The 12500-nt window shown below is 51.9% G+C and overlaps 1 protein-coding gene across 1 annotated transcript in view; it reads right to left on the bottom strand.

The window, feature by feature from the left end:
- The window catches only part of LOC137056355 (L-seryl-tRNA(Sec) kinase), a 14761-nt gene that overhangs the window by 145 nt on the left and 2116 nt on the right, over positions 1-12500 (bottom strand). The window contains exons 3-6 of the mRNA XM_067430409.1: positions 3957-4158; positions 2555-2630; positions 2315-2408; positions 1-254 (exon numbers count right to left, since the gene is read on the bottom strand). The exon at positions 1-254 is cut by the window's left edge and continues 145 nt beyond it. Coding sequence (XP_067286510.1) covers positions 85-254; positions 2315-2408; positions 2555-2630; positions 3957-4158 — 542 coding nt within the window. The 3' untranslated portion in view covers positions 1-84. The remainder of the gene's footprint in view (positions 255-2314; positions 2409-2554; positions 2631-3956; positions 4159-12500) is intronic.

Raw genomic sequence — 12500 nt, forward strand, 5'->3', positions numbered from 1 at the left:
GGACGCATTACATCACTAACGACATGATGACATAAAGCCTCGAGTCCAATCACAGGTCCTTCAGGAGACAGCAGGGGTCAGAGGTCAGAGGTCAGGCAGGTGTCTGGTCAGCGTCTGGCGTGTGCGGTGCTCAAACCCCAGCAGCTCCTGCTCTGCAGACTCAGGGTTCCTCTTCAGATCCTGCAGGACTCGAGTCTTCAGCTCATTTAGCTCTGAGACGAGAGCCTGCAGCTCCTGTGGAGACGCCCGCGCTTCTGTGGACAAACACACACACACACACACACACACACACACACACACACACACACACGGTCAGAGACATACACGAACCCCAAGACACGAGAGCTGTATAATCTCTGAACAGCTGTGAGTAAATGTGACGTGACCACAGAAAGAGCGACTGAGCTGCATTAGCTGAACCCTAACCCTGACCCCTAACTCTTAACCCCTGACACCTAACCCTAACCCTGACCCCTAACTCTTAACCCCTGACACCTAACCCTAACCCTGACCCCTAACTCTTAACCCCTGACACCTAACCCTAACCCTGACCCTTAACCCCTGACACCTAACTCTTAACCCTGACCCTTAACTCTTAACCCTAACCCCTAACTCTTAACCATGACCCTTAACTCTTAACCCTGACCCTTAACTCTTAACCCTGACCCTTAACTCTTAACCCTAACCCTTAACTCTTAACCCTAACCCTTAACTCTTAACCCTGACCCTTAACTCTTAACCCTGACCCTTAACCCTGACCCTTAACTCTTAACCCTGACCCTTAACTCTTAACCCTGACCCTTAACCCTGACCCTTAACTCTTAACCCTGACCCTTAACTCTTAACCCTGACCCTTAACTCTTAACCCTAACCCTTAACTCTTAACCCTGACCCTTAACTCTTAACCCTAACCCTTAACTCTTAACCCTAAACTCTTAACCCTAACCCTTAACTCTTAACCCTGACCCTTAACTCTTAACCCTAACCCTTAACTCTTAACCCTGACCCTTAACTCTTAACCCTAACCCTTAACTCTTAACCCTGACCCTTAACTCTTAACCCTGACCCTTAACTCTTAACCCTAACCCTTAACTCTTAACCCTAACCCTTAACCCTGACCCTTAACTCTTAACCCTGACCCTTAACCCTGACCCTTAACTCTTAACCCTGACCCTTAACTCTTAACCCTGACCCTTAACCCTGACCCTTAACTCTTAACCCTGACCCTTAACTCTTAACCCTGACCCTTAACTCTTAACCCTAACCCTTAACTCTTAACCCTGACCCTTAACTCTTAACCCTAACCCTTAACTCTTAACCCTAACCCTTAACTCTTAACCCTGACCCTTAACTCTTAACCCTAACCCTTAACTCTTAACCCTGACCCTTAACTCTTAACCCTGACCCTTAACCCTGACCCTTAACTCTTAACCCTGACCCTTAACTCTTAACCCTGACCCTTAACTCTTAACCCTAACCCTTAACTCTTAACCCTAACCCTTAACTCTTAACCCTGACCCTTAACTCTTAACCCTAACCCTTAACTCTTAACCCTGACCCTTAACTCTTAACCCTAACCCTTAACTCTTAACCCTGACCCTTAACTCTTAACCCTGACCCTTAACTCTTAACCCTGACCCTTAACTCTTAACCCTGACCCTTAACTCTTAACCCTGACCCTTAACTCTTAACCCTGACCCTGACCCTTAACTCTTAACCCTAACCCTTAACTCTTAACCCTGACCCTTAACTCTTAACCCTGACCCTTAACCCCAATTTCAACTCTCCTCGAGCCCCGAGTCGTCCACAACGTGCCGCTCTCGCCCAGTTACTCGGCTGCTCTGATTGGCTGGAGGTCTATTCCATAATATATCTAATCACGGCACATGCTCTCAGTGCTGAACAGTTAGTCGATGCGTTCATGAGCTCAAGGCTAGATTATTGTAATGCTCTACTGGGTGGTTGCCCTGCTCGCTTAATAAACAAACTCCAGCTGGTCCATGATAGATAGATAGATAGATAGATAGATAGATAGATAGATAGATAGATAGATTATTGTAATGCTCTACTGGGTGGTTGCCCTGCTCGCTTAATAAACAAACTCCAGCTGGTCCAAACCGAAGCAGCTCGAGTTCTTACTAGAACCAGGAAGTATGATCATATTAGTCCAGTTCTGTCAACACTGCACTGGTTCCCTATTAAACATCGCATACATTTTAAATCTTGCTAATTACTTACAAAGCACTAACTGGTTTAGAGTAAATGGTGTGTGTGTGTGTGTGTGTGTGTGTGTGTGTGTATGTAGTGTGTGTACCGCGAGCTGATGCCACGGCCTGAGACACCAGGCGTCTGCAGGTCCGGTCAGCCTGATGAAGAGCGCTGGATGCACAGATCTGCCGGTCCGCCTCCTGAAACACACACACACACACACACACACACACACACACACACACACACACACACACACACACACACACACACACCATCATCATTGGTCTCTGAAGGGCTGGGTTATGGATGTGTGTGTGTGTGTGTGTGTGTGTGTGTCCGAGACCTTTTGCTGCGACTCGTCCTGGATGGGCCTCAGCGGGTTCTCCAGCGCCGACGCCAGCAGCTCCATCAGTCTCTGCCTTCAGGAGAACACACACACACACACACACACACACACACACACACACACACACACACACACACACACACACACACACACACACCAGATGAGCTGTGGACCCATCAATCAAAAGGGCTAGATTATTGTAATGCTCTACTGGGTGGTTGCCCTGCTCGCTTAATAAACAAACTCCTAACCCTAACGCTAGCCAGCTGACCCCTGACCCTGGCCAGTTGACTCCTGACCCTAACTCTGACCCGTTGACCCCCTCCCCTCTCGACCCCGTGTGTGACCTACAGGTCTCCGTGTGTGATGTGGTCAGTGGTGTCCAGCTGACCCCTGACCCCTCTCGACCCCGTGTGTGACCTACAGGTCTCCGTGTGTGATTTGGTCAGTGGTGTCCAGCTGACCCCTGACCCCTCTCGACCCCGTGTGTGACCTACAGGTCTCCGTGTGTGATGTGGTCAGTGGTGTCCAGCTGACCCCTGACCCCTCTCGACCCCGTGTGTGACCTACAGGTCTCCGTGTGTGATGTGGTCAGTGGTGTCCTGCTGACCCCTGACCCCTCTCGACCCCGTGTGTGACCTACAGGTCTCCGTGTGTGATGTGGTCAGTGGTGTCCTGCTGACCCCTGACCCCTCTCGACCCCGTGTGTGACCTGCAGGTCTCCGTGTGTGATGTGGTCAGTGGTGTCCAGCTGACCCCTGACCCCTCTCGACCCCGTGTGTGACCTACAGGTCTCCGTGTCTGATGTGGTCAGTGGTGTCCAGCTGACCCCTGACCCCGTGTGTGACCTACAGGTCTCCGTGTGTGATGTGGTCAGTGGTGTCCTGCTGACCCCTGACCCCTCTCGACCCCGTGTGTGACCTACAGGTCTCCGTGTGTGATGTGGTCAGTGGTGTCCTGCTGACCCCTGACCCCTCTCGACCCCGTGTGTGACCTACAGGTCTCCGTGTGTGATGTGGTCAGTGGTGTCCAGCTGACCCCTGACCCTGTGTGTGATCTACAGGTCTCCGTGTGTGATGTGGTCAGTGGTGTCCTGCTGACCCCTGACCCCTCTCGACCCCATGTGTGACCTACAGGTCTCCGTGTGTGATGTGGTCAGTGGTGTCCAGCTGACCCCTGACCCCGTGTGTGACCTACAGGTCTACGTGTGTGATGTGGTCAGTGGTGTCCAGCTGACCCCTGACCCTGTGTGTGACCTACAGGTCTCCGTGTGTGATGTGGTCAGTGGTGTCCAGCTGACCCCTCTCGACCCCGTGTGTGACCTACAGGTCTCCGTGTGTGATGTGGTCAGTGGTGTCCTGCTGACCCCTGACCCCTCTCGACCCCGTGTGTGACCTACAGGTCTCCGTGTGTGATGTGGTCAGTGGTGTCCAGCTCCAGGCTCTGCTGCTCCCAGTGGTTCCGGCTGGGGTCCGGCGGCTCCATGCGCTCACACACCTGCATTAGCACGTCCTCTGGGATCCGCGGCGCCCTCTGCTGGTTCCTCCGCACACACACCTGCAGCGGACAGCGCAGGAACAGCTGGCAGAACCCCACAGAACCTGCCGACAGCACAGCAGAGTTAGTCTCGGCCCAAACTCACTGCAGCAGAGCTGGACAGTCCCTCAGCTCATCTACTCGAGTCCTGTACTGAAGTTCACTGTTTGAGTCTCTGTGCTTTACTGGAGTATTATTCTTTCTGTAATCTTCTGACTTTAACTTCACTCCATCTGAAAGACAAATATCGTCCTCTTTACTCCACTACATTTCTATCAAGGTCCTCGAAGTGGAAAGTCGTTTCTGTCGCAGCTTTGAAAGTCAGTGATGATTTTTTTCTTTGGGTTTTTGCAGAAAGCCTTTCAGGAATCACTCTTGTAGAGTCTCGTGAAGTTCAATGATTTCACAGCATTTATTAAAGGGGCGGTGAAATGCTGTTTCCTGCATTCTGAGCTTTACTCTGTTAAAGACTTGGATTCCCATCCTAAACATAGACGAAGTTTCAAAAACTAATGTTGGACGTTTGATGGAGTATTTCTGTGTCAAGTTTCGGAGAGTTTTTTCCGAGTATGGGTCGGCTTGACGTTAATAGAGCGGAAGGTCCTTGTATGGGCCGTACGGGCTCTTCTCCCGGTAGGGTGCGCGCGCGTGACTAGAGCAAGAGAGGAAACGCACGCCCATACACACTCTCAGCTGCAGATCCAGTCGTCCGTGAACACTTCTGTCGTTATAGTCCGCGCCGCGCTCCACTTTATTCCTCTGGGTGACGTCGAGCGACTTCAACGCGCCCGCAGAGCATTCCGGAACGCAGCGCTGCATTTGAACCGATTTGAACGCAGAAATGACGGGAAGCCCCGGAAGCGTCACAACACCACGCTTCAGTCGCACCGCAAAAGTGTATCTCTGCTGTCACGGGACTTCATGAAATCAACAAGGTTACCAAAGAAGTGTGTTTTTGATGGAGCGGTCCCAGCGATAAAGGAAGCAGGCGGTGAGTAAAACTGCTTCAGATGTCTGTTGTTGACGATTGTGTATAGTTAATTTATCAATGGACCATGTTTAAATAGATTAGTTTAGCTGACCAATAAATATAGGTGTCAGTTTGTTTATTGTAAAACCACCCAAACATAAACCTAGGGGACGTTCACACAAAGCGTGCTTCTTCATTCAAATGCGTTACTCCATAGTTTTTTTTTTTTTTATACACTATCTGACGTCGAAAACTGTTTTGCTTGCTACTGCTAAGGTTTAGTCGCATACAATAGTCCAGAAGACCATCATTGACACCCTCAAGTGAGAGGGTAAGACACAGAAAGACATTTCTGAACGAATAGGCTGTTCCCAGAGTGCTGTATCAAGGCACCTCAGTGGGAAGGAAAAAGTGTGGCAAAAAACGCTGCACAGCGAGAAGAGGTGAGCGGACCCTGAGGAAGATTGTGGAGAAGGAACGACTCCAGACCCCAGTCTGGAGTAGAAACATCCAGAGCCGCCGTGCACAGGCGTGAGCAGGAAATGGGCTACAGGTGCCGCATTCCCCAGCTCAAGACACTTCTGGGCTACAGGTGCCACATTCCCCAGGGCAAGACACTTCTGGGCTACAGGTGCCGCATTCCCCAGGGCAAGACACTTCTGGGCTACAGGTGCCGCATTCCCCAGGGCAAGACACTTCTGGGCTACAGGTGCCGCATTCCCCAGCTCAAGACACTTCTGGGCTACAGGTGCCGCATTCCCCAGCTCAAGACACTTCTGGGCTACAGGTGCCGCATTCCCCAGGGCAAGACACTTCTGGGCTACAGGTGCCGCATTCCCCAGGGCAAGACACTTCTGGGCTACAGGTGCCGCATTCCCCAGGGCAAGACACTTCTGGGCTACAGGTGCCGCATTCCCCAGGGCAAGACACTTCTGGGCTACAGGTGCCGCATTCCCCAGCTCAAGACACTTCTGGGCTACAGGTGCCGCATTCCCCAGCTCAAGACACTTCTGGGCTACAGGTGCCGCATTCCCCAGCTCAAGACACTTCTGGGCTACAGGTGCCGCATTCCCCAGGGGCAAGACACTTCTGGGCTACAGGTGCCGCATTCCCCAGCTCAAGACACTTCTGGGCTACAGGTGCCACATTCCCCAGCTCAAGACACTTCTGGGCTACAGGTGCCGCATTCCCCAGGGCAAGACACTTCTGGGCTACAGGTGCCGCATTCCCCAGGGCAAGACACTTCTGGGCTACAGGTGCCGCATTCCCCAGGGCAAGACACTTCTGGGCTACAGGTGCCGCATTCCCCAGGGCAAGACACTTCTGGGCTACAGGTGCCGCATTCCCCAGCTCAAGACACTTCTGGGCTACAGGTGCCGCATTCCCCAGCTCAAGACACTTCTGGGCTACAGGTGCCGCATTCCCCAGGGGCAAGACACTTCTGGGCTACAGGTGCCGCATTCCCCAGGTCAAGACACTTCTGGGCTACAGGTGCCGCATTCCCCAGGTCAAGACACTTCTGGGCTACAGGTGCCGCATTCCCCAGCTCAAGACACTTCTGGGCTACAGGTGCCGCATTCCCCAGCTCAAGACACTTCTGGGCTACAGGTGCCGCATTCCCCAGCTCAAGACACTTCTGGGCTACAGGTGCCGCATTCCCCAGGGGCAAGACACTTCTGGGCTACAGGTGCCGCATTCCCCAGCTCAAGACACTTCTGGGCTACAGGTGCCGCATTCCCCAGGGCAAGACACTTCTGGGCTACAGGTGCCGCATTCCCCAGCTCAAGACACTTCTGGGCTACAGGTGCCGCATTCCCCAGGTCAAGACACTTCTGGGCTACAGGTGCCGCATTCCCCAGCTCAAGACACTTCTGGGCTACAGGTGCCGCATTCCCCAGGGGCAAGACACTTCTGGGCTACAGGTGCCGCCTTCCCCAGCTCAAGACACTTCTGGGCTACAGGTGCCGCATTCCCCAGCTCAAGACACTTCTGGGCTTCAGGTGCCGCATTCCCCAGCTCAAGACACTTCTGGGCTACAGGTGCCGCATTCCCCAGCTCAAGACACTTCTGGGCTACAGGTGCCGCATTCCCCAGCTCAAGACACTTCTGGGCTACAGGTGCCGCATTCCCCAGCTCAAGACACTTCTGGGCTACAGGTGCCGCATTCCCCAGCTCAAGACACTTCTGGGCTACAGGTGCCGCATTCCCCAGCTCAAGACACTTCTGGGCTACAGGTGCCGCATTCCCCAGCTCAAGACACTTCTGGGCTTCAGGTGCCGCATTCCCCAGGTCAAGACACTTCTGGGCTACAGGTGCCGCATTCCCCAGGGGCAAGACACTTCTGGGCTACAGGTGCCGCATTCCCCAGCTCAAGACACTTCTGGGCTACAGGTGCCACATTCCCCAGCTCAAGACACTTCTGGGCTACAGGTGCCACATTCCCCAGCTCAAGACACTTCTGGGCTACAGGTGCCACATTCCCCAGCTCAAGACACTTCTGGGCTACAGGTGCCACATTCCCCAGCTCAAGACACTTCTGGGCTACAGGTGCCACATTCCCCAGCTCAAGACACTTCTGGGCTACAGGTGCCACATTCCCCAGCTCAAGACACTTCTGGGCTACAGGTGCCACATTCCCCAGCTCAAGACACTTCTGGGCTACAGGTGCCACATTCCCCAGATCAAGACACTTCTGGGCTACAGGTGCCGCATTCCCCAGGTCAAGACACTTCTGGGCTACAGGTGCCGCATTCCCCAGCTCAAGACACTTCTGGGCTACAGGTGCCGCATTCCCCAGGGGCAAGACACTTCTGGGCTACAGGTGCCGCATTCCCCAGCTCAAGACACTTCTGGGCTACAGGTGCCGCATTCCCCAGCTCAAGACACTTCTGGGCTACAGGTGCCGCATTCCCCAGCTCAAGACACTTCTGGGCTACAGGTGCCGCATTCCCCAGCTCAAGACACTTCTGGGCTACAGGTGCCGCATTCCCCAGCTCAAGACACTTCTGGGCTACAGGTGCCGCATTCCCCAGGGGCAAGACACTTCTGGGCTACAGGTGCCGCATTCCCCAGCTCAAGACACTTCTGGGCTACAGGTGCCACATTCCCCAGCTCAAGACACTTCTGGGCTACAGGTGCCACATTCCCCAGCTCAAGACACTTCTGGGCTACAGGTGCCACATTCCCCAGCTCAAGACACTTCTGGGCTACAGGTGCCACATTCCCCAGCTCAAGACACTTCTGGGCTACAGGTGCCACATTCCCCAGATCAAGACACTTCTGGGCTACAGGTGCCGCATTCCCCAGGTCAAGACACTTCTGGGCTACAGGTGCCACATTCCCCAGCTCAAGACACTTCTGGGCTACAGGTGCCGCATTCCCCAGCTCAAGACACTTCTGGGCTACAGGTGCCGCATTCCCCAGATCAAGACACTTCTGGGCTACAGGTGCCGCATTCCCCAGCTCAAGACACTTCTGGGCTACAGGTGCCGCATTCCCCAGGGCAAGACACTTCTGGGCTACAGGCAGGGGCGTAGCCATCTTTTCAGAAGTGAGGGGGACAGAAATGTCGTAATCCCCCCCCCCTTTTTTTTGGACCAATATAATTTATCGCATCTCTTGCTTTTAATTGGGCAAGATATCAAATACACTGCTGAACAATAACCACTAATTAATATCGATAATATTATTCTCCTATTTTTTATGCCAATTTTATGATTGGTTTATATACTACAAACAATTGTGCATTAAGATTCCATAGATGTTATGCAATGTAAAAAAAAATATAGATATATTCTGATGCAAACCATGCTGTTCTCCATGTGAATATATAGTAAAGTGTGATTTATTCCTGTGATCAAAGCTGAATTTATCATCATTACTCCAGTCTTCAGTGTTACATGATCCTTCACTAATCATTCTCAGATGAGGATCTGATGATCAACACACATTTATGATTATTATCAGTTTTGCTGCTCAAGGTGCTGCTTAATTTTTGTGGAAACCATCTAAAAATTTGTGGTAAAACTAAAAAAGAGAGAAATTAATACTTTTATTGATCAGGCATGCATTAAATTGATCAGAAGTGATATTTTATATATTATAAAAGATAATTTATTTAATAAATGCAAATAAAAGCTGTCAATTGAACTTTCTATTCATTAAAGAATCCTGAAAAATAACATGTAGGCTACCATGGTTTCCACAACATTTTTAAGCAGCACAACTGTTTTCAACACAGATAATAATCATAAATGTTTCTTGATTATAAATTATTTTTAATATCTTATAAATTGATTATATCTTGATTATTATATCTTGATTATAACGATTAGTGAAGGATCTTGTGACACTGAAGACTGGAGTAATGATTATAAATTCAGCTTTGATCACAGGAATAAATTACTATATATATATTCATATAGAAAAAAACTGTTTTCATTTGTAATAATATTTCAAAATATTACTGTTTTAACTATTTTCGATTACATAAATGCAGCCTTGGTGAGCAGAAGATACTAAACATTAAAAGCTGCATTATTCATATGATACTTTATTGTCAATCAATAGCCTACATTGAGATGACTTGAAAAACACACATAAAGCATATATTGTCGCAATCGTCTGATTGTCGTCGTCACGTTTCATCACTCATAACGATTGTTTTCCTTCAGCTCAGCTACAGCTCCAGAGGTATTACCTCTACGAATCCGCTTTTGGACTTTCTGTGAGAGCGCCCTCCTCATATTTAGATTCGAATAAAATTACAGGTCCTGCATAGATAATTTTTTGTCTCTGAATTTAAATCTTGATGTATTCACTTGGGTTTCTATGTAAATACATTTGCCCGTGACCACAAGAAGCGCGCTCTCAACCGAGATTAGAGAAAGCTGTTTTTAGCGTCCCTGTTAACTTATCCGACTAGGATCGGTGAGACCCAGTAAAAGTGCGGGGGACGAAAATACATTTTATTAAAAGTGAGGGGGACACGTCCCCCGCGTAATCTACGCCCATGGCTACAGGTGCCGCATTCCCCAGCTCAAGACACTTCTGGGCTACAGGTGCCGCATTCCCCAGGTCAAGACACTTCTGGGCTACAGGTGCCGCATTCCCCAGGGCAAGACACTTCTGGGCTACAGGTGCCGCATTCCCCAGGTCAAGACACTTCTGGGCTACAGGTGCCGCATTCCCCAGGTCAAGACACTTCTGGGCTACAGGTGCCGCATTCCCCAGGGCAAGACACTTCTGGGCTACAGGTGCCGCATTCCCCAGGGGCAAGACACTTCTGGGCTACAGGTGCCGCATTCCCCAGGTCAAGACACTTCTGGGCTACAGGTGCCGCATTCCCCAGGGGCAAGACACTTCTGGGCTACAGGTGCCGCATTCCCCAGGGGCAAGACACTTCTGGGCTACAGGTGCCGCATTCCCCAGCTCAAGACACTTCTGGGCTACAGGTGCCGCATTCCCCAGCTCAAGACACTTCTGGGCTACAGGTGCCGCATTCCCCAGGTCAAGACACTTCTGGGCTACAGGTGCCGCATTCCCCAGGGCAAGACACTTCTGGGCTACAGGTGCCGCATTCCCCAGGGGCAAGACACTTCTGGGCTACAGGTGCCGCATTCCCCAGGTCAAGACACTTCTGGGCTACAGGTGCCGCATTCCCCAGGGGCAAGACACTTCTGGGCTACAGGTGCCGCATTCCCCAGGGGCAAGACACTTCTGGGCTACAGGTGCCGCATTCCCCAGCTCAAGACACTTCTGGGCTACAGGTGCCGCATTCCCCAGGTCAAGACACTTCTGGGCTACAGGTGCCGCATTCCCCAGCTCAAGACACTTCTGGGCTACAGGTGCCGCATTCCCCAGGGGCAAGACACTTCTGGGCTACAGGTGCCGCATTCCCCAGATCAAGACACTTCTGGGCTACAGGTGCCGCATTCCCCAGCTCAAGACACTTCTGGGCTACAGGTGCCGCATTCCCCAGGGCAAGACACTTCTGGGCTACAGGTGCCGCATTCCCCAGGGCAAGACACTTCTGGGCTACAGGTGCCGCATTCCCCAGGGCAAGACACTTCTGGGCTACAGGTGCCGCATTCCCCAGGGCAAGACACTTCTGGGCTACAGGTGCCGCATTCCCCAGCTCAAGACACTTCTGGGCTACAGGTGCCGCATTCCCCAGGGGCAAGACACTTCTGGGCTACAGGTGCCGCATTCCCCAGGTCAAGACACTTCTGGGCTACAGGTGCCACATTCCCCAGGTCAAGACACTTCTGGGCTACAGGTGCCGCATTCCCCAGGTCAAGACACTTCTGGGCTACAGGTGCCGCATTCCCCAGGGGCAAGACACTTCTGGGCTACAGGTGCCGCATTCCCCAGGGGCAAGACACTTCTGGGCTACAGGTGCCGCATTCCCCAGGGGCAAGACACTTCTGGGCTACAGGTGCCGCATTCCCCAGGTCAAGACACTTCTGGGCTACAGGTGCCGCATTCCCCAGGGGCAAGACACTTCTGGGCTACAGGTGCCGCATTCCCCAGGTCAAGACACTTCTGGGCTACAGGTGCCGCATTCCCCAGGGCAAGACACTTCTGGGCTACAGGTGCCGCAGTCCCCAGCTCAAGACACTTCTGGGCTACAGGTGCCGCATTCCCCAGGTCAAGACACTTCTGGGCTACAGGTGCCGCAGTCCCCAGCTCAAGACACTTCTGGGCTACAGGTGCCGCAGTCCCCAGCTCAAGACACTTCTGGGCTACAGGTGCCGCATTCCCCAGATCAAGACACTTCTGGGCTACAGGTGCCGCAGTCCCCAGGTCAAGACACTTCTGGGCTACAGGTGCCGCATTCCCCAGGTCAAGACACTTCTGGGCTACAGGTGCCGCATTCCCCAGCTCAAGACACTTCTGGGCTACAGGTGCCGCATTCCCCAGCTCAAGACACTTCTGGGCTACAGGTGCCGCATTCCCCAGGGGCAAGACACTTCTGGGCTCCAGAGAAGCAGCACTGGACTGGTGCTCAGGGGTCCAAAGGACTTTTTTCGGATGAAAGCAAATTTCTCCACAATCTTCCTCCGGGTCCGCTCACCTCTTCAAAAGAAGAGTGATACTCTTCACACTTTTTCCTTCCCACAGACTTCCCACTGAGGTGCCGTGATACAGCGCTCTGGGAACAGCCTATTCGTTCAGAAATGTCTTTCTGTGTCTTCTCCTCTCGCTTGAGGGTGTCAATGATGGCCTTCTGGACAGCAGTCAGGTCGGCAGTCTTACCCATGATTGCGGTTTTGAGTAATGAACCAGGCTGGGAGTTTTTAAAAGCCTCAGGAATCTTTTGCAGGTGTTTAGAGTTCATTAGTTGATTCAGATGATTAGGTTAATAGCTCGTTTAGAGAACCGCTTCATGATATGCTAATTTTTTGAAATAGGAATTTTGGGTTTTCATGAGCTGTA

This window comes from Pseudorasbora parva, chromosome 21 (genome assembly GCF_024679245.1).
Source record: "Pseudorasbora parva isolate DD20220531a chromosome 21, ASM2467924v1, whole genome shotgun sequence".
NCBI classification, from domain to species: Eukaryota; Metazoa; Chordata; class Actinopteri; order Cypriniformes; family Gobionidae; genus Pseudorasbora; species Pseudorasbora parva.